General features: G+C 46.1%; 1 protein-coding gene across 5 annotated transcripts in view; it reads right to left on the minus strand.

The window, feature by feature from the left end:
- Window positions 1-21,062, minus strand: part of ZFAT (zinc finger and AT-hook domain containing) — a 235,543-nt gene that overhangs the window by 175,681 nt on the left and 38,800 nt on the right. For all 5 annotated transcript variants that reach the window (XM_055287329.2, XM_055287331.2, XM_063643562.1 and 2 more), the window contains exon 2: window positions 3,707-3,883. In XM_055287329.2, coding sequence (XP_055143304.1) covers window positions 3,707-3,883 — 177 coding nt within the window. The remainder of the gene's footprint in view (window positions 1-3,706; window positions 3,884-21,062) is intronic.

Here is a 21,062-nt window from a genome sequence, read left to right on the forward strand (position 1 = left end):
AATAACAAACAGTGTATTTATGTTTACATATGCAGAGAAAAAGTCTGGAAGCACACTTGTTAGCACCATTATTTCTAGAACTTGGAGAGCAGTTAGAAAAACGTGCTTTCCCCATATTATATTGCTTTAGTTTTCTTTTACAGCAAGATTTCAGGGCCAGGCACGGGGGCTCATGCCTGTAATCTCAGTACTTTGGGAGGCCGAGGCAAGTGGATCACCTGAAGTCAGGAGTTCGAGACCAACCAGCCTGACCAACATGGCAAATTCATTTCTACTAAAAATACAAAAATTAGCTGGGTGTGATGATGGGCACCTGTAATCCCAGCTACTTGGGAGGCTGAGGCAGGAGAATCACTTGAACCCGGGAGACAGAGGCTGCAGTGAGTCAAGATCATGCCATTGCACTCCAGCTAGGTGATAAGAGCAAAACTCCAACTCAAAAAAAAAAAAAAATTACTCTTATAATTGGAAAAAAAAGTATAAAGTAAAAGTGTAATTGCTTTGATGGGTTTACCCACATATTATATTTGCCCAGAAGAAGCGCCAAAGTCCACCTGGAGGAGTTAAAGGAAGTTTTACAAGTGTGGGTTCACTGCAACACCACGGAGGGGAAAAGGGAGCTGGGGGCCTAGAAGACCTCCAGCTGTTCGGCTATAGAAGGAGCCTACAGTACTAAGAGAACGGCCCCACCAGTGAACCCATGCTGCCAAGGGCACTCCACAGAAGGCAGGGGTCTTATACTAGTCAGAAGAATCCCCAAGTCAAATGAGTTTGAGGAGCCCTGCTTTGGGTGGGGAAAGCCAGTGAAGTTTCTTGAGCAAAGGGTGACAGCTGGGATGGAGGGAGGGCAGCAAGGCCCAAGGCAAGAAAGCAAGGACAACAAAAAGTAATTCATTCACTGGACACACACGGAAGGGGCTGTAGCCCCATGCCAGGACCTGAGGCTAAGAGCTGAACAGCCCAAATCCCTTCTTTGGGACATTTCCTGATAAGCAAGAGAAACACAGAGACAAATGAAAGTACACCCAGGTGAGACAGAACTGAAACAAGTCTAGCTGTGGGGTTCTGGGAGCCCAGGGAAAGGTCCTGCAGCCCCACTTGGGGCCAAAGAAGTGTTCCTCAGGGTGACCCCAAGCTGAGTGAGTCCCAGCCACATGCAGGAGTGAACCAGCAAGAACACCTACAAGAGGCTTCCCAGGAAGAGGTGACCTTTGCATTCAGTTGCTCCTCCGCCAGCCGCCGGGGGCCCGTGGCTATAGATCAGTGACGAGAGGGAGGAGAGGGGCATGGGGGACGGTTGAGAGGGAGGTGAATCTCCGGGAAGGGGCAGGAGCTCAGGGCCGGCTCCTACATGAATGGCACTGTCTCTCACTAATGCTGGTTAGGCGTGGAAGGGTGGGAGTCGGAAAATGCACCTTACAACACTGACACTCATAATTCTATGTGAATTCTGTTTTTTTAGCATTTATTCATTCCCTATTTATAAAAGAAATGAAAGGCAGGGTGCAGTGGCTCACGCCTGTAATCCCAGCATTCTGGGAGGCCTAGGTGGGTGGATTGCTTGAGTCTAGGAGTTTGAGACCAGTCTGAGCAACATAGTGAAACCCTGTCTCTACAAAAAATACAAAAATTAGCTGGGTGTGGTGGCGGGCACCTGTAGTCACAGCTACTCAGGTGGCTGAGGTGAGAGGAACGCTTGAGCCCAAAAGGTGGAGGTGGCAGTGAGCCAAGATCACACCACTGCATTCGAGCCTGGGCAACAGAGTGAGACTCAGTCTCAAAAAGAAAATGAAAAAATTAAAAATTAAAATTTCTCTCTTATCTACATCTCATTTAGAAAGAAGAGAATCTTAATAAGCAAAGAACTAAAAGCTTTGCAAGAGCCAGTCTAGAAGTTCTTTCCACATTGATCCACATGGCTTCTATCTGCCATATGAATTGGACAAGAGACATTATCCATTTTTCTGAGTCCATATACATTCAACCCCAGAGGCAGGTACACAGATAAAACCCTGTCTCTACAAAAAATACAAAAATTAGCTGGGTGTGGTGGCGGGCACCTGTAGTCACAGCTACTCAGGTGGCTGAGGTGAGAGGAATGCTTGAGCCCAAAAGGCGGAGGTGACTAAACACAGTTCTTGATTAAAGCCCTCTCTGTGAAGCTATACTCTTTAGAAGGCAAGGCACTGACTGCTCAGCAGGGAAGTGGGCCATGGAGAGTGTGGGTGTCATAAAGCTTCTGGCCGGGGTCAGGACTCACACAGCCTGGGTGGGCAGAGGGAGGACGCTGAACTGCAAGGCCCCTGGCACCAAGCAGGTTCTGACTCTCAGTGCCCCATGTAAACTTTCCTCCTCTACCCCAAAGCAAAGGGTCTCAAGTGTGTGCTACTGGTTGAGACGCAATTACATCTAACTTTCTTCCTCACTCCTGCTTCCTCTAAATGGGGAGAGGACAGGTCCACTCATGAGGCCTGTGAGGGGCGGAGCATGCCATGGACACACACCCTATTAGCTGACGGTGGTGACAAAAGAAAGAAATACTAACTGCTGCTCCTTATTCACCCACCACTAGCTTCGGGTGCTGCATCTTTTTCGTTTTTCACTTTATGCCACTAACAGTAACTTTCAGAACTTCCTAACTTCCCAAAAACTTAATCTTCTGTCAGGCATGTTTCTCTGAGAACCCTGGGAATGACCAGAGGGACTTGTTAACCAAAACATTTTTTGTCTGGAATCTCTCCTTGTTAATGGTGTCCGACAGATGATGAATAGCCAGCCTATTTAGAAATGTCAGTCTGAATATTCCCAGGAAAGAGCCAGTGAATTATTAGTGTGGCTGATGAACTCTGCAATGGGACACTGACTGCTATGCACTGGGCTTCTGCACAGGTGCCCGGCTGCTGTCCTTTATCTTAGGGTTTTGTGAGGATCTTTGCAGCGGTTCCTCATGTGCTATATGTTTTCTCTGCCTGTGGGGACCTAATTACAGTGCCTGGATGGTTTCTCTGATCCGTGCACCTGCTGCATCTGATAACCACACAGTGATAGATGTCCGGACACTACAGATAAGATGCATCTCACTTTGCACATTGACTGTGAACCCAAAGGATTCTGTGCAAATCAAAGCTTTGCAATGTGAATCCTTGTTCCAGGTTTATAGGAATAGTTGGAAAATGCTGTTTATAGACTTATTTATTAATCATGTATGTTAGAACAACAGCTTCCTTTTATCATGTTCTGTGTGCCAGGCATCATCTTAGGTCCTGTAAGTATATGCTTTAACTTCACCCTCACAGACCCCCTTGTAACCAGCATATTTCTCTTCATTTGTCCAGATAAGCAAAGTGAGGCTTGGAGAAGTAACATCATTGGCTTCAGGTAATGCAGCCAGTAGGTGCTAGGGCTGGGTTAAACCCACACTTGTCTGACAACGAGCTCATGTTTTTCACACTGTTGAATACTGCCACTTCCTTTCATTCATTCATTCACTCATTCATTTGCCAACCAGACACTGGACGACACCTACAGGGGGCCAGGTATGGGATTTCAAAGACACAATCTCATTTGAGCATATCTAAAACTGGACACTTATTGTGACTTCTGGTTTGGAAATGTGGATTTTCTAGGTTTCTGCTATGTCCACGGAGCAAATCAACATCAACAAGTGTGTCAGAAGGTATCCTACCCCGCCCCCCAGCCCCCTTACCATCTCCGGTTTTGCTTGAGTTGGGGGGTTCAGGTGTACTCAGAGGCCTAAGGGGAATAATAATCTCATCAACATTAACCCCTTCTTCCATGTGCTTCTCTGAAACGTGGGAGAGGAGTTCCGACTGATTTGGTGAGAAAAGGTTACAACATTTACACATAAAGATGGCCGTGTTTTCTGTAAGGAAAAAAAAAGGAAAATATGTTATTTCATCTCCACATAAACAATTATTACTTCCAGTTGCCAAAGTAAATACCGAAAGCTGCCCTTCTGAGCCATCACCAGCCTCTACCAGATTGTGTCCCTCTGGCAGTCACCTCCACAGCAGGCCACTCACTTTCATCTTCAGGGAGCTCCAGGGGCCAGAAAGTTCTTTATTCAGTATCTCAACCCTCAGTCCTTCTGGATAGTGTCTAATATAAACCTCCTTGTTACCCAAATCTACTTATCAGCCCAGATTCCGGGATAAGTACAGCTAAGTAAAAAACAGATATGTGGCTGGGCGCAGGGGCTCACGCCTGTAATCCCAGTACTTTGGGAGGCTAAGGCGGGCGGATCACAAGGTCAGGAGATCAAGACCATCGTGGCTAACACAGTGAAATCCCGTCTCTACTAAAAATACAAAAAATTAGCCAGGCGTGGTGGTGGGTGCCTGTAGTCCCAGCTACTCGGGAGGCTGAGGCAGGAGGATGGCGTGAACTCGGGAGGTGGAGCTTGCAGTGAGCCGAGATCGTGCCACTGCACTCCAGCCTGGGCAACAGAGCGAGACTCTGTCTCAAAAAAAAAAAAAAAAAAAAAAAATGCAACTTAAAAAACTAAATCCTACCCCTCAAGTGAACGAACTGCACACTGATGGCAATTAAGGAGTCTTGCTATATTCTCTCAAATTAGGTGCAAGGAAAAATTGACCACAATAGCATTTCTCAAGAGCCAAGCACCTTTCAATGAAACGATGGGAATTTGTTGCCTCTTTAAAGCCACTGAATTCCTGTTTAAAGCATTCTCATTGTTCAAAAAATTTAGCAGTAGTTCATTATGTTCATCTCATTATACTAGGCAGGAAGACCTAATAAGGGAAATAAAACACTCACTTTTTAGACTGATAAAATAATTATAGGTATATGCAAAATATTAAATTCAGATTCAATAACAAAAGCCAGATCTTTGTATTATTATTTTTACATTTAGACTGAAAGGAAGTAGCTTTGTCCACTGAAAAGGACAATGGCTTTGGAGCCAAAAGGCCCAGGTTAAATTCCCAACCCGTCCCTAAATGCTGGAAAGCTGGAGACCTCAGAGAAGCAGTCATCTGTCAGTTGCTGCAATCCATAGGAACTTTGGGGATGGAACATGCGTATTCAGCAGCAAGAACCCAGCAGACACTCAGAAAGCACAACACTGACTCGGCACAACTCTGCACCCATGGCATGCCCTTGCCCAGCAGCTGGATGGCTGGCAATCCACACGCGGCTCCCCTCGGCCTCCCCCTCACCAGCCTCCTGGGGAGTCTCAATACTGCCTGGAAATCACGTGCAACTTCTACGCCATTTACTGCCTGGCGATGCTGGACAAATACATGGCAATCATACGAGCTCTGTGCTCCCTGGTGATGGTGAGCAAGTATCTCACCCTCCTCGCTGCTCACTCTCAACAGCTGACCTTGCTTCATATCTCACTGGAAGCAGCCAGAAAAAAAACTGCCTCTGCCACCCCTTCCAGCCCGCCTGCGTCTTCAGCTGTCTCCCCACCTCCCTCCTGCTGGCTTGAAGGTGGGCATAGTGAGGGGGACACAAGGTGTGCGGGTGAGGGCAGTGGCCCACCCCAGAGCAGGGTTATCATATCTCTGATATTGTCTGGAATTGCTGGTTCATGGAGATACTAAAAGCAGACCAACACTTCATTTGTGTGATCATTACTTTCAAATTCTCTAAAGATAGCACATGCCTGATTGCCTGCACCCAGGAAGATGCCCCCACAGCCCTGTGTGAGAAGGTTACTAGACAAAGCATGCATGATGGCTTGTGTGTGCAGAATTCACTCTCTCTGATGATTGTTCTCCAGGTCATCAATTCTTCCCTCTGTACTAGATCTTTCCATTGGCCTATAAGCATACTCTTATTCTCCTATCTTAAAATGAAAATATCTCCTGATCCCCACTCCCCCAACCCATTTCTTTCCTCTTTACAGTAAAACTCTCCTACCAGAAAGAGGAAATAAGGAGGAAAGGCAATAGGCCAACCCAGCCTTGCTGGCATGAAGGTGGAGCCCTTGGAAGGCACTGGAGTCCCGGAAGCGAGCCCCTCCCTGGGTTCACAGAAAGACTTTCTCTGTGAACTAGCAGGGAGGTAACAACCTAAGAGAATTCTTTCCTACCAACAACACATGAAATCAAAATTTAACAAAGCAGAACATTGCTTCGTCAATGAAAATCTCTCACAGATACTGCCAATTGATATTGCTTTTTCCAGGAAACGTTCTATTCCTAAGAAACCCAAAATGCTTCCCGAACAAGAAGAGATTAGAGTAATACATTTTTCTTCATAGGAGGCCAAGTTGTTTCCAATGTGCTTCCTGCTAATCCTACAATAATCCAATGATTTAGGCGGAAAGGGGTTTGCAATCCCCAGTGCAAAGGTAGGAAACTGAGGCCGAGAGAGGAAAAGCAACTTGCTCAAGTCATTATGGGCAAGAGGCAGGGACCAGATTCTCTCCTACCTGCATTTGACACGAGTTATGTTTGGCTACAGCCCATGAGCTGAGTTCCTCCAAGTTATAGCTAAAATACTTAAGACTCTACACCCAGCAGCATCTGAAATAAAACTCATTAGAGCAAAGAGCGTAATCCCCAAAGCACATGTCAACTTCAGATGTGTTCATTTCAGCATCCATTGAGCAGTAACCACAGGTGGGCCCAGACACTGGAGACAGAGATGAATCAGGCATGAGGTCCAGGCCCTGCCACAAGAGGAGGCCACCATCTCACTGAATAGATAGACATGTCACAGAACAATCTCATTTAATGGTTTGCACTGAAATTATTTCATAGACATGTCACAGAATCTCACGTAATGGTTTTTACTGAAATTATTTCCCAATACCTGTAAGTATTCTTGGTTCCTGGGATGCTCTCAGGAAAATGGGAATTCTGTGACATGTAACAGAGCTGAACTTCTGGGGACCACAGGGCTATTACAACGGGTCTCCTAGTTCAAAGGTACACAAAGCACTGCCTAGAGATTACATAAATAAAACTATTTTGCATGTGTATATGACAAAGTGTTGGAGACTACTGGAAATAAACTACTGCTCAGCTATTCCACACCACCTGAAGGTCTGAGGACCCTGGGTGGCACCTGGCCTTGGCCATCTGTTATGAATTTGCATAACACATGTCTGTGTGCTCAGCTCTCTCAGGCAGGGAAACTGGACCTGGAGCTCCCAAGGTGGAGACAGAGACAAACACAGCAACCTGGAACGACTCTCACATAACAGAAGGCTCTGCCACGTGACGTGGGCCATAAGAGTGGGGTGATCCCGATCTGGACAGGCTGCCATGGACAGGAGAGGCTTCTCAGCCGAGGGACAACCAGAGCTCAGTGCTGCAGGGCAGTGAAACCCCAGGAAGGGCACGTGGGCAGGAGACATGCAGGCTCAGGGAGGAAACACACAAAGTGCCGTGGAGGCGGGAGGTAAGGAAATGAGTGGATCTGCTGACAACACAGGGACCTGTGCCCACAGGGACAGAGATCCCCAGCACAGTCACTGGGCAGGCACTGGCAGCTCCTGAGAGAGCCAGGAGTAGGCCAGCAGAGCAAAGGCAAGGAGAAACTGTGTCTGAAGGGGCTGGCCCCAAAGGAGAGGCCCCACGTGCCTGAGCTGCGCCAGCTCCTCTGCGTGTCCACACCCTGGATTCCGCATGGCCCCATCACATGGCTCCCCCTAGAATGTGAGGTCACTGGAAACAGCATCTGGCTAGCCTTGGACACCTCGGTGCACCTCGAGGACAGCAAGTGGCCATGGCGGAAAGAGGGAGGGAGAAGGAAGGAGTACATCGGCCCAAGACGGGTGGGACTGACAGCAAACAGCCTATCCAGGGATGACAGCAGAGATGATGGCCTGAGACACAGGTCTGCAGAGGAGTCAGGCCAAGCAGTCATGACACCATCACTGACTAGACATGGCCAACAACAGAGACAGGGGAGGCAGATGTGTTCCCAAGGGAGCAAGGACAGGTCTGATGGGCAGGATCAGGTGGTTTTGGGCAGGACATCAGCATGCAGATGCCTACTAGGAGCAGGCAGCGCAAGACGGGGTGGGGTTCAGCTACAGTGGGGCAGAGAAATGGAGTCGGCATGCAAGGAGGAACATCAAGCCTAAAGATGGAAAGTGTCAAGAAGCCAAATCCTTCCAAAGGCCCTGTCTCAGTCCATCCGAGTAGCTATCACAAAATGCCACAACTGGGTGGCTTATCAACAGAAATTTATTTCTCACAGTTCTGGAGGCTGGGAAGTCTGAGATAGAGGCACTGGCAGAATCAATGCTTGGTGATGGCTGCTTCCTGGTTCATAGCTGGCGCCTTCTTGCTGTGTCCTCACATGGTGGAAGGGGCAACGTAGCTCTTTGTGGTTTCTTTTATAAGGGCACTAATTCCATTCACAAGGGCCCCACCCTCATGACCTGACCACCTCCCAAAGGCCCCACCTGCTAGGCCATTACATTAGGGGGTAGGTTTTGATCTATGAATTTTAGGAGGAAACAAACATTCAGCTCATAGCAAGCAACAAACAGAAGACCCAGTCCTTAGTGACAGAGAAAGCCTTTAGGGAGAAGGTGGAAGAGAAGAGGGGCTGCTCCTGAAAAGTGCAGCAAGAATGGGGAGGGCAGGCACTGGATCTAGCCAAGAGGAAGACACTGGTAACCTCAAAAAGTGAGATTTCCCTAACATGGCCACAGAGTCGCACAAGGTGGCTGAGATCAAGGCAGGGATATTCAGAAAGTAGGCACCCTCATCAGGCCTGGGGAAGGTTTGCTCTAACAAAAGGAAGCATCCTTTGGCCGGCTGAGTGACAATGGCTACCGCCAAGCACTGGCTACACTGGACAAATGACTTTCACCAGCTTTCCAGGACTTCCAAGCCTTTGAGTAAAAGGCCAGCATCTATGTTAAAATTACAAAATAATAAGAGGTCTAGTCAGCAGGGAGGCGAGCGTGCAGAAAGAGTGTGCAGAGAGCATGTGAAAAGGCCAGAGGGGAGGCAGCCCAGTGTGTCCTGAGCCTCCACATCTCTCTGGCCTGCAAGGCAGCCTCTTTTGGGTCATCCGCCCACAGAGGACTGCTCAGAGGTTTCCAGGGAGTCTGGCTTTCGGGACCAGCCCTATGCCCACGACCACTTCTCCCTACAAAGTTGTTCTGCAGCACAGACACACACGCACAGACACACACAAGGGTGGTGGAGTCTGCTGCTCTCATGAACGAATACTGCCATGGCAAAGGGGCCAAGAACCTCAAAGACTCGCTCATAACTTCTGACCAGTGGTTTTCCTCCTTGAGATCCTGCCTTCGTGATCATCCAAAACTAGAACCGGGATTATGCACTAAGATATTCAACACACAAGCAAGTTCCCAGAAGCAACCGAAGTGCTCAGCAGTGGACAAATCCTGACACTCACAAAACAAATTATGATACAGCCACTGAAAATCATATTTCAAAGAATACTGAATGGCACAGGGAAACGCTCCTAATGAACACTAAGTTTTAAAGAATGGAATACTCAGCCATTTGGTATGAATACAATTTTGTTATTAATGGATAGATATTATTTATGAATAGATGGAAGGAAGGAGAGCTGGCCAGGATTAAAGGAAATATACCAAAATTTTCACTGTGAAACTTTTTTAAAAAATAATTTCTGCCTGTAATCCCAGCACTTCGGGAGGGCAAGGTGGGCGGATCACGAGGTCAGGAGTGCGAAACCAGCCTGGCCAATATGGTGAAACCCCGTCTCTACTAAAAATACAAAAAATTAGCCGGGGGTGGTGGCATGCACCTATAATCCCAGCTACTCAAGAGGCTGAGGCAGGAGAATTGCTTGAACCTGGGAGGTGGAGGATGCAGTGAGCGGAGATCATGCCACTGCACTCCAGCCTGGGTGACAGTACAAGACTCTGTCTCAAAATAATAATAAAAATAATAACATCTGTATTTTCTACAATGAGTCTAAACAACATTTAAAAATCGGAAACACTGCGAGGCACGGTAAAGGATAACACAGCAGATCCAACATGGTTCAGGAGGATCCACTGTAAGCTGCTCAGGCAAGGATAGTGTCTTATTCAAGTCCATGTCCCCAGCCTGGCACATGATAGGTGTTCAACTAATGAGGAAGCTAAGTCGCACGCTGCAAATCATGAAGACCGTGAGCAGAGGAAAGGGGAAAGCCTTGGCTGAAGTGCCTGGGAAGTTACGGGGGGAGGCACTTGAATGGATCTTGAAAAGCAGCCAGACCTGCACAGGAGGTCACAGAAGGGGCTCCCAGACTCCATAATGCATCAGGCATGGGCTCTACCCCCGACCCCACCCCTCCGAACACTCCCTCATTCAATCCCCCACCTCTCTGCTGGCCGGCCCATGATCCCCACTCTACAGTACAGGACAGAGGGTCAGAGAGGCTGACCTCCCCTCAGCCAGGGAAGTGCAGGGGCAAGCAGAACCCGGATCTGCCTGACCCAGGCCCAGGGCTCCACAGTGCCACATGGCCTGTCCAGGGTCAGCGCAAGTGAAGAACGTATGGCCACAGAGAGCCCACAAAACCACAAAACTCCCCAAGGGAGCAGAGGTCTTGGACACAGGGCTGGTCCTGACAGCCAGGCTCCCCAAGGGGGCTCTGTGCTGCTCCTACCATTGCAATCTCATATTTAAAAGCAGCCTGTTCCAAAAGCCCAGAGCAGAGAGCATGGTGCTCCCTTTTCAACAGAACATACGAGTGCCTCCCAGGCCTCCCACGGGGAGGGCAGCTGCACTCGTTGGGGACGTTCATAAAGCAGCGTATAAATGGCAAAATGCCAAAGCACACAGAGAAGGCGCCGGGTCAGGCTGCATCCCCCAAATATTAAGAATTGTTAATCCGCCAAAATAACAACAAAGGAGCCACTTTTGTTTTCTATAGTGGACTAATATGAAAAAAATATATCTTGCACCCTGAAATATACTCATAATTATGTTGTCAGCTAATCCTGATGAAGATGCTATAATTTGGATGCATTTTTAGGCCCAATTACTGTGCACTCATCCTTATCAAAAGAATTCAAAGGGAAAATGACAAATTCAGCACAAAGAAAATCACGAAAGTTTGGGGTTTGAGCATTCAATTCCTAGTAACCATTTGCCAGGTTTTAGCCAGCTACTCTGTACTATTAAAATGGAAAATCCTAAAATAACTGTACTAATAAGTCCTCATTTCTGATCTCTGACTTGTAAACATTCCCAGCCAAGAACAGCCAGGTTCTGTCTGCAACCTCTGACCTCCCTGCCTGCTCTGGGACCTTGGGACAAGCAAGGTGTTTCGACCCAACTCCTTCCAGAAGGCAGCTAAGAACTGGAATATGAATTCATAGGCCCTGAGGGGAAGACTGAGTCCCTTGCACTTAGGGAGGGTTCCAGGATGCAGCAGGAGGTGGCCACTTCTCTGACCATGGGCTGCAGACATGATCAGATGGAGTTGGCCTACTCTGAGGGACCCCTCCCCAACTTTCAGGCCCTCAAGGAAAGGGGTGACGAGGGTCAGTTGGGCCTTGAGCTGGAGTCACGGATGCTCACAGCCAGCTCACATCCAGCCAGCTCACAGAATGCTCTGGCACCCTGCACATGAGGCAGAGTGTCCTCCTCTTGCTGCTGCTGTCCTCTGTACATCCACCTGGTGGGAGTGTCAAGGGCAGGATGAGTGGAACAAGACAGGGTTCAGGCTTTATGGGGTCCCCCAGCCCTTACACTGGCTTTTAATATTTCCATTATTGTTTATTACAAAATGTACATAGGAGTACATGCTCATGGTAACAGTAAACAGAACAGCAGTCTATAGAATACAGACAGCCCCCGAGCATCCCCTCTGAGAGTCAGAGCATCACTGAGCATAGTGTGGTGCCTGTATCCTTCCGGACCTTTTGCTGTGCATCACAGACAGAGAGAGATGGACAAGAGAAGGGGGATGAATATCACCTTCACAGCAGCAAAACCTTGTACAAACCCTTCCCCACTGGGGTCTCCAGAGCCCTGTGCCCCTCCATACCCCTCTGCCTCCCCTGAGGTCCTGCAGGCTGGGCTTGACACAGAAGGACGACAGAGGAGGTAGCTGGTATTGTTGACATGGAGGGTCTCAGGGGCCTCAAGTAAAAACTCAAAATACACTACCCAACAGGTAACAGAGCACCCCTTCCCATTCCCAGCTGGGCTAGTGTCAGAGAAGGCCTAGTACAGAGCCAAGACTTTCACCAGCATCCAGCAGTAATGAAGCTATCACCGTCCACTGAAGTGTCACTGGAGGCCCCATGGAGGGTAGTACTAAGGCGCCCTTGCCCCTCCTAGCTAGCATTGGTATCAGCAGCAGGCTCCCAGTTGGGAGCCTGAACTCCCACCCCCATCCACCAGTTATGAGGTGCACTTTTCTCCAGACATCAAAGAGACTGAGTGGGGAACCTAAACTTCTACCCCCCACTGGCAGTAACAAGGCAGTACCCCCTTGTCTTCACCAAAGCAGTGTCAGGTGGAGCCTGCTAAAACCGAAGATTTAAATAAGATCCAGAGTCTCTTAACATAAGACTGAAAATGCCCAAGATTCGATTAAAAATCATTCCTCGTGATTTTCCAAGAGCCAGGAAAATATCAACTGTAATGAGAAAAGACAATTAACAGACACCAATACTAGGTGGTACAGATGTCAGAATTAGCTGGCAAGGGCTTAAAGTAACCATCACAAAAATGACTTCACAATCAAGGATAAGCCTGTCTACAACAAGCAAAAAAACATTGTGTCTCAGCAAAGAAATCAGAGATATAAGAGAAAACCCAAATAAAAATTTTACAACAGAAAAATACAGCAAGAACAAAACCTTCAAAGGAAGGGCTCAAAGCAGAATGAAAAGGAGAGAAAAATAACACAAAAAAAGAAATTGAAAAAGAAAAGAACAGTGCCCCAAGGACCAGTGGGACTATAACAAAAGATTAATATTTGTGATATGAGTCCCAAAAAAAGAAAAAGAGAGTAGAAGTGGGAAAGTATTCAAAGAAATTATAGCTGAAAACTTTCCAAATTTGACAAAAGATATAAATCCACTAATTCAAGAAGCTGAGCAAACCCCGGACAGGATAAACCCAAAGAAATCCACGCCAAGTGCAGCCATAAAAAAGAATGAGTTCATATCCTTTGAAGGGACATGGATGAAGGTGGAAACCATCATTCTCAGCAAACTAACACAGGAACAGAAAACCAAATACCACATGTTCTCACTCACGAGTGGGAGCTGAACAATGAGAACTCATGGACATAGGGAGGGGAACATCCCACACTGGGGCCTGTCAGGGGCTGGGAGGAAAGGGAAAGGAGAGCATTAGGACAAACAGATAATGCATGCAGGGCTTACAACATAGATGACAGGTGGCTGGGCACGGTGGCTCACGCCTGTAATCCCAGCACTTTGGGAGGCCAAGGTGGGCAGATCAGAGGTCAGGAGATCAACACCATCCTGGCTAACACAGTGAAACTCTGTCTCTACTAAAAATACAAAAAAATTGGTCAGGCGTGGTGGCAGGCACCTGTAGTCCCAGCTACTTGGGAGGCTGAGGCAGGAGAATAGCGTGAACCTGGGAGGCAGAGCTTGCAGTGAGCTGGGATCGTCCACTGCACTCCAGCCTGGGCGACAGAGCGAGACTCCGTCTCAAAATAAAAAAAAAAAAAACATAGATGACAGGTTGATAGATGCATCAAACCACCATGGCACATACATACCTATGTAACAAACCTTCATGTTCTGCACATGTAACCAAGAACTTAAAGTAAAATAAATTAAAAAAAAAAAGAGGGGGGCAGCTCCAAGATGGCCGAATAGGAACAGCTCCAGTCTACAGCTCCCAGTGTGAGCGACACAGAAGATGGGTGATTTCTGCATTTCCAACTGAGGTACCGGGTTCATCTCACCGGGGCTCGTCGGGCAGTGTGGGCAGGACAGTGGGTGCAGCCCACCAAGTGTGAGCTGAAGCAGGGAGAGGCATTGCCTCACCCAGGAAGCGCAAGGGGTCAGGGAATTCCCTTTCCTAGCCAAGGGAAAGGGTGACAGACAGCACCTGGAAAATCGGGTCACTCCCACCCTAATACTGCACTTTTCCAATGGTCTAAGCAAACGGCACAACAGGAGATTATATCCCACGCCTGGCTCAGAGGGTCCTATGCCCATGCAGCCTCACTCATTGCTAGCACAGCAGTCTGAGATCGAACTGCAAGGTGGCAGCAAGGCTGGGGGAGGGGCGCCCACCATTGCTGAGGCTTGAGTAGGTAAACATAGCCACCGGAAGCTCGAACTGGGTGGAGCCCACCACAGCTCAAGGAGACCTGCCTGCCTCTGTAGACTCCACCTCTGGGGGCAGGACATAGCCGAACAAAAGGCAGCAGAAACCTCTGCAGACTTAAATGCCCCTGTCTGACAGCTTTGAAGAGAGTAGTGGCTCTCCCAGCACGGAGTTTGAGATCTGAGAATGGACAGACCCTCAAGTGGATCCCTGACCCCTGAGTAGCCTAACTGGGAGGCACCCCCAAGTAGGGGCAGACTGACACCTCACACGGCCAGGTACCCCTCTGAGACGAAGCTTCCAGAGGAATGATCAGGAAGCAACATTTGCTATTCAGCAATATTCACTGCTCTGCAGCCTCCACTGCTGATACCCAGGCAAACAGGGTCTGGAGTGGACCTCCAGCAAACTCCAACAGACCTGCAGCTGAGGGTCCTGACTGTTAGAAAGAAAACTAACAAACAGAAAGGACACCCACACCAAAACCCCATCTGTATGTCACCATCATCAAAGACCAAAGGTAGATAAAACCACAAAGATGGGGAAAAAACAGAGCAGAAAAGCTGAAAATTCTAAAAATCAGAGCGCTTCTCCCCCTCCAAAGGAACACAGCTCCTCACCAGCAAGGGAACAAAGCTGGACGGAGAATGACTTTGACAAGTTGAGGGAAGAAGGCTTCAGACGATCAAACTTCTCTGAGCTAAAGGAGGAAGTTCAAATCCATCGCAAAGAAGCTAAAAACCTTGAAAAAAGATTAGACAAATAGCTAACTAGAATAACCAGTGTAGAGAAGTCCTTAAATGACCTGATGGAGCTGAAAACCATGGCACGAGAACTACATGACGAATGCACAAGCTTCAGTAGCCGATTCGATCAAGTGGAAGAAAGGCTATCAGTGATTGAAGATCAAATGAATGAAATGAAGCGAGAAGAGAAGTTTAGAGAAAAAAGAGTAAAAAGAAATGAACAAAGCCTCCAAGAAATATGGGACTATGTGAAAAGACCAAATCTACCTCTGATTAGTGTACCTGAAAGTGATGGGGAGAATGGAAACAAGATGGAAAACACTCTCCAGGAGAACTTCCCCAACCTAGCAAGGCAGGCCAACATTCAAATTCAGGAAATACAGAGAATGCCACAAAGATACTCCTCAAGAAGAGCAGCTCCAAGACACATAATTGTCAGATTCACCAAAGTTGAAATGAAGGAAAAAATGTTAAGGGCAGCCAGAGAGAAAGGTCGGGTTACCCACAAAGGGAAGCCCATCTAACTAACAGTGGATCTCTCGGCAGAAACTCTACAAGCCAGAAGAGAGTGGGAGCCAATATTCAACATTCTTAAAGAAAAGAATTTTCAACCCAGAATTTCATATCCAGCCAAACTAAGCTTCATAAGTGAAGGAGAAATAAAAGCCTTTACAGACAAGCAAATGCTGAGAGATTTTGTCACCATCAGGCCTGCCCTAAAAGAGCTCCTGAAGGAAGCACTAAACATAGAAAGGAACAACTGGTACCAGCCACTGCAAAAACATGACAAATTGTAAAGACCATCGATGCTATGAAGAAATTGCATCAACTAACGACCAAAATAACCAGCTAACACCATAATGACAGGATCAAATTCACACATAACAATATTAACCTTAAATATAAATGGGCTAAATGCTCCAATTAAAAGACACAGACTGGCAAATTGGATAAAGAGTCACAACCCATCAGTGTGCTGTATTCAGGAGACCCATCTCATGTGCAGAGACACACATAGGCTCAAAAATAAAGGGATGGAGGAAGATCTACCAAGCAAATGGACAACAAAAAAAGGCAGAGGTTGCAATCCTAGTCTCTGATAAAACACACTTTAAACAAACAAAGATCAAAAGAGACAAAGAAGGTCAGTACATAATGGTAAAGGGACCAATTCAACAAGAAGAGCTAACCATCCTAAATATATATGCACCCAATACAGGAGCACCTAGATTCATAAAGTAAGTCCTTAGAGATCTACAAAGAGACTTAGACTCCCACACAAGAATAACGGGAGACTTTAACACCCCACTATCAAGATTAGACAGATCAATGAGACAGAAAGTTAACAAGGATATCCAAGAATCGAACTCAGCTCTGCACCAAGCAGACCTAATAGACATCTACAGACCTCTCCACCTCAAATCAACAGAATATACATTCTTCTCAGCACCACATTGCACTTAATTCAAAATTGACCCCATAGTTGGAAGTAAAGCACTCCTCAGCAAATGGAAAAGAACAGAAATTATAACAAACTGTCTCTCAGACCACAGTGCAATCAAATTAGAACTCAGGATTAAGAAACTCACTCAAAACCACTCAACTACATGGAAACTGAACAACCTGCTCCTGAATGACTACTGGGTACATAACAAAATGAAAGCAGAAATAAAGATGTTCGAAACCAATAAGAACAAAGACACAACATACCAGAATCTCTGGGACACATTTAAAGCAGTGCATAGAGGGAAATTTATACCACTAAATGCCCACAAGAGAAAGCAGGAAAGATCTAAAATTGACACCCTAACATCACAATTAAAAGAACTAGAGAAGCAAGAGCAAACACATTCAAAATCTAGCAGAAGGCAAGAAATAACTAAGATCAGAGAAGAACTGAAGGAGATAGAAACACACAAAAAAAAAACCTTCAAAAACTCAATAAATCCAGGAGCTGGTTTTTTGAAAAGATCAACAAAATTGATAGACTGCAAGCAAGACTAATAAAGAAGAAAAGAGAGAAGAATCAAATAGACACAATAAAAAATGATAAAGGGGATATCACCACTGATCCCACAGAAATACAAACTACCATCAGAGAATACTATAAACACCTCTACACAAATAAACTAGAAAATCTAGAAAAAATGGATAAATTCCTCGACACATACACCCTTCCAAGACTAAACCAGGAAGAAGTTGAATCCCTGAATAAACCAATAACAGGCTCTAAAATTGAGGCAATAATTAATAGCCTACCAACCAAAAAAAGTCCAGGACCAGACAGATTCACAGCTGAATTCTACCAGAGGTACAAGGAGGAGCTGGTACCATTCCTTCTGAAACTGTTCCAATCAATAGAAAAAGAGGGAATCCTCCCTAACTCATTTTATGAGGCCAGCATTATCCTGATACCAAAGCCTGGCAGAGACACAACAACAAAAGAGAATTTTAGACCAATATCCCTGATGAAGATTGATGCAAAAATCCTCAATAAAATACTGGCAAACTGAATCCAGCAGCACATCCAAAAGCTTATCCACCATGATCAAGCAGGCATTTCATCCCTGGGATGCAAGGCTGGTTCAACATATGCAAATCAATAAACGTAATCCAGCATATAAACAGAACCAAAAACAAAAACCACATGATTGTCTCAATAGATGAAGAAAAGGCCTTTGACAAAATTCAACAGCCCTTCATGCTAAAAACTCTCAATAAATTAGGTATTGATGGGATGTATCTCAAAATAATAAGAGCTATTTATGACTAACCCACAGCCAGTATCATACTGAATGGGCAAAAACTGGAAGCATTCCCTTTGAAAACTGGCACAAGACCAGGATGCCCTCTCTCACGACTCCTATTCAACACAGTGTTGGAAGTTCTGGCCAGGGCAATCAGGCAGCAGAAAGAAAGAAAGGGTATTCAATTAGGAAAAGAGGATGTCAAATTGTCCCTGTTTGCAGATGACATAATTGTATATTTAGAAAACCCCATCATCTCAGCCCAAAATCTCCTTAAGCTGATAAGCAACTTCAGCAAAGTCTCAGGATACAAAATCAACGTACAAAAATCACAAGCATTCTTATACACCAGTAACAGACAAACAGAGAGCCAAATAATGAGTGAACTCCCATTCACAATTGCTTCAAAAAGAATAAAATACCTAGGAATACAACTTACGAGGGATGTGAAGGACCTCTTCAAGGAGAATTATAAACCACTGCTCAATGAAATAAAAGAGGATACAAACAAATGGAAGAACATTCCATGCTCATGGGTAGGAAGAATCAATATCGTGAAAATGGCCATACTGCCCAAGGTAATTTATAGATACAATGCCATCCCCATCAAGCTACCAATGACTTTCTTCACAGAATTGGAAAAAACTACTTTAAAGTTCATATGGAACCAAAAAAGAGCCCACATTGCCAAGACAATCCTAAGCCAAAAGAACAAAGCTGGAGGCATAAAGCTGGAGGTGGGAACTGAACAATGAGAACACTTGGACACAGGAAGGGGAACATCACACACCGGGGCCTGTCATAGGGTGGGGGCAGGGCGGAAGGATAGCATTAGGAGATATACCTAATGTAAATGACAAGTTAATGGGTGCAGCACACCAACATGGCACATGTATATATATGTAACAAACCTGCACATTGTGCACATGTACCCTAGAACTTAAAATATAATAATAAAAAAAAGAAATCCACACCAAGACACATCATAATCAAATCTCTGAAAACTAAAGACAAAGAAAAAATGTAAAAGTAACGAAAAAAAGTCTATAGACGAAAATTATGTGAATGACAGCAGGTTTATCATCATACGCAATGGAACTCAGAAAGAAATGGCACAACATTTTTCAAATGTTGAAAGAAAAGAACTCTCCACCTAAAATTCCATGTCCAGTGAAAATATCCTTCAGGAATGGAGGGGAAATCAAGACATTTTCAAAGGAAGAAAAACTGGCATAATTTGTCACCAGTAGATATAACCTAATAGAATGGCTAAAGGAAGTTCCCTAAACAGGAAGAAAATATAAAAACAATCAACCTTAGAATATCAAAAAGAAAGAAACAAGAAAGGAAAGTATAAAAATATGGGTAAATACACCAGATTTTCTTCTTAAGTTTCCTAAATTATGTTTGACGGTTGAAACAAAAAGTCTATCTCTGTGGGAAGTGGTTCACAACGTATGTAGAAGAAATACAACAATTATACCATGAATGAGGGACGGAGTCCTCTCAAACTTCTGCTCTGAGATGTTGATAACCTTCATAACTTCACTGTCAACCCTTGTACTGAATTCCCTTCCCTTCTACTACAGGCACACCCCAACAACAGTATACAAGAGCAACAATCCTCAAGTAAATCAGAGATGACTTGCTTTACAAGAGGAGAGGAGTAAAAACACTGCTATCTGTGCAGAAAGAAAGAATGGCAACATTGAGATACCCATTACTCAGCACAGTTCCTAGGCTTGAAAGAGAACTAACAAACACTTAGCTTAAAGGACTTCAGAATGAATGAAGAAGTGACCCATTCCAATGTTGCTGCAGTTTCCGCATATTTAACAAATAGGATCCTTCTGAGAATGCTAGAATCGGGGATTATGACACCAAGTCACTTCAGCCGTAAACCTTATTCTTGTACTTTTCTTTCTTGCTGGTAATTTTACATACCAGGATATATAGTTAGAATAGACTATATACCAATAATTTTGATAATGAATTCTATGATGTGTTCTGTCTGCTTGTATCTTTTCCTTCCTACCATGATACCAGTTACTTATAAGTGATCTGTGTAGTTTGAATGTATTTGAAGAACCTCAGTATATTTTAGCTCTACTCACTGATTTGACCTAAAAAAGCACCAAAAGGACGTAAGTATTCCCATGTATTTTAGAAGCCTAAAGTCAGTGACAGGAAACTCAACATCAAGAATTTGAAGCAAGTCAGGCGCAGTGGCTCACGCCTGCAATCCCAGCACTTTGAGAGGCCGAGGTGGGCAGATCACCTGAGGTCAGGAGTTCAAGACCAGCCTGGCCAAATGGTGAAATCCTGTCTCTACTAAAAACAGAAAAAATTGAGGTAGCTGGCAAGATGGCCGAATAGGAACAGCTTTGGTCTGCAGCTCCCAGTGAGAGCGAAGCAGAAGGTGGGTAATTTCTGCATTTCCAGCTGAGGTAGCCAGTTCATCATATTCGGTCTGGTTGGACAGTGGGTGCAGCCCCAGAGGGCAAGCCAGAGAAAGGTGGGGCATGGCCTCACCTGGGAAGCGCAAGGGGTCGGGAGATTTTCCCTTTCCTAGCAAAGGAAGCCGTGAGAGGCCGTACCGGGAGGAACGGTGCATTCCAGCCCAGGTACTGAGCTTTTCCCATGGTCTTCGCAATCGGCAGACCAGGAGATTTTCTCTGGTGCCTGGCTTGGCAGGTCCCACCCCCAAAGCCCAGCAAGCTAAGATCCACTGGCTCGAAATTCTCACTGCTAGCACAGCAGTCTGAGGCCAACCTGGGACGCTGGAGCTTGGTGGGGGAAGGGGCATCCATCATTGCTGAGGCCTGAGTAGGCAGTTTTACCCTCACAGTGTAACAAAAGCTGCCAGAAGTTCCAACTGGGTGGAGCCCACCACAGCTCCCTGGGACAGAGCACCTGTGGGAAGGGGCGGCTGTGGGTGGAGCCTCAGGAGACTTAAACGTCCCTTCCTGACAGCTCTGAAGAGAGCAGCGGTTCTCCCAGCACAGCATTCGAGCTCTGATATGGGGCAGACTACCTCCTCAAGTGGGTCCCTGACCTCCCCACCCCGTGTATCCAGACTGGGAGACACCTCCCAGTAGGGGCCAACAGACACCTCATACACGAGAGCTCTGGCTGGCATCTAGCAGGTGCCCCTCTGGGACGAAGCTTCCAGAGGTAGGAACAGGCAGCAATCTTTGTTGTTCTGCAGCCTCCACTGGTGATACCCAGGCAAACAGGGTCTGGAGTGGACCTCCAGCAAACTCCAGCAGACCTGCAGCAGAGGGGCCTGTTAGAAGGAAAACTAA

The sequence above is a fragment of the Symphalangus syndactylus genome, chromosome 7 (genome assembly GCF_028878055.3).
Source record: "Symphalangus syndactylus isolate Jambi chromosome 7, NHGRI_mSymSyn1-v2.1_pri, whole genome shotgun sequence".
Taxonomy (NCBI): domain Eukaryota; kingdom Metazoa; phylum Chordata; class Mammalia; order Primates; family Hylobatidae; genus Symphalangus; species Symphalangus syndactylus.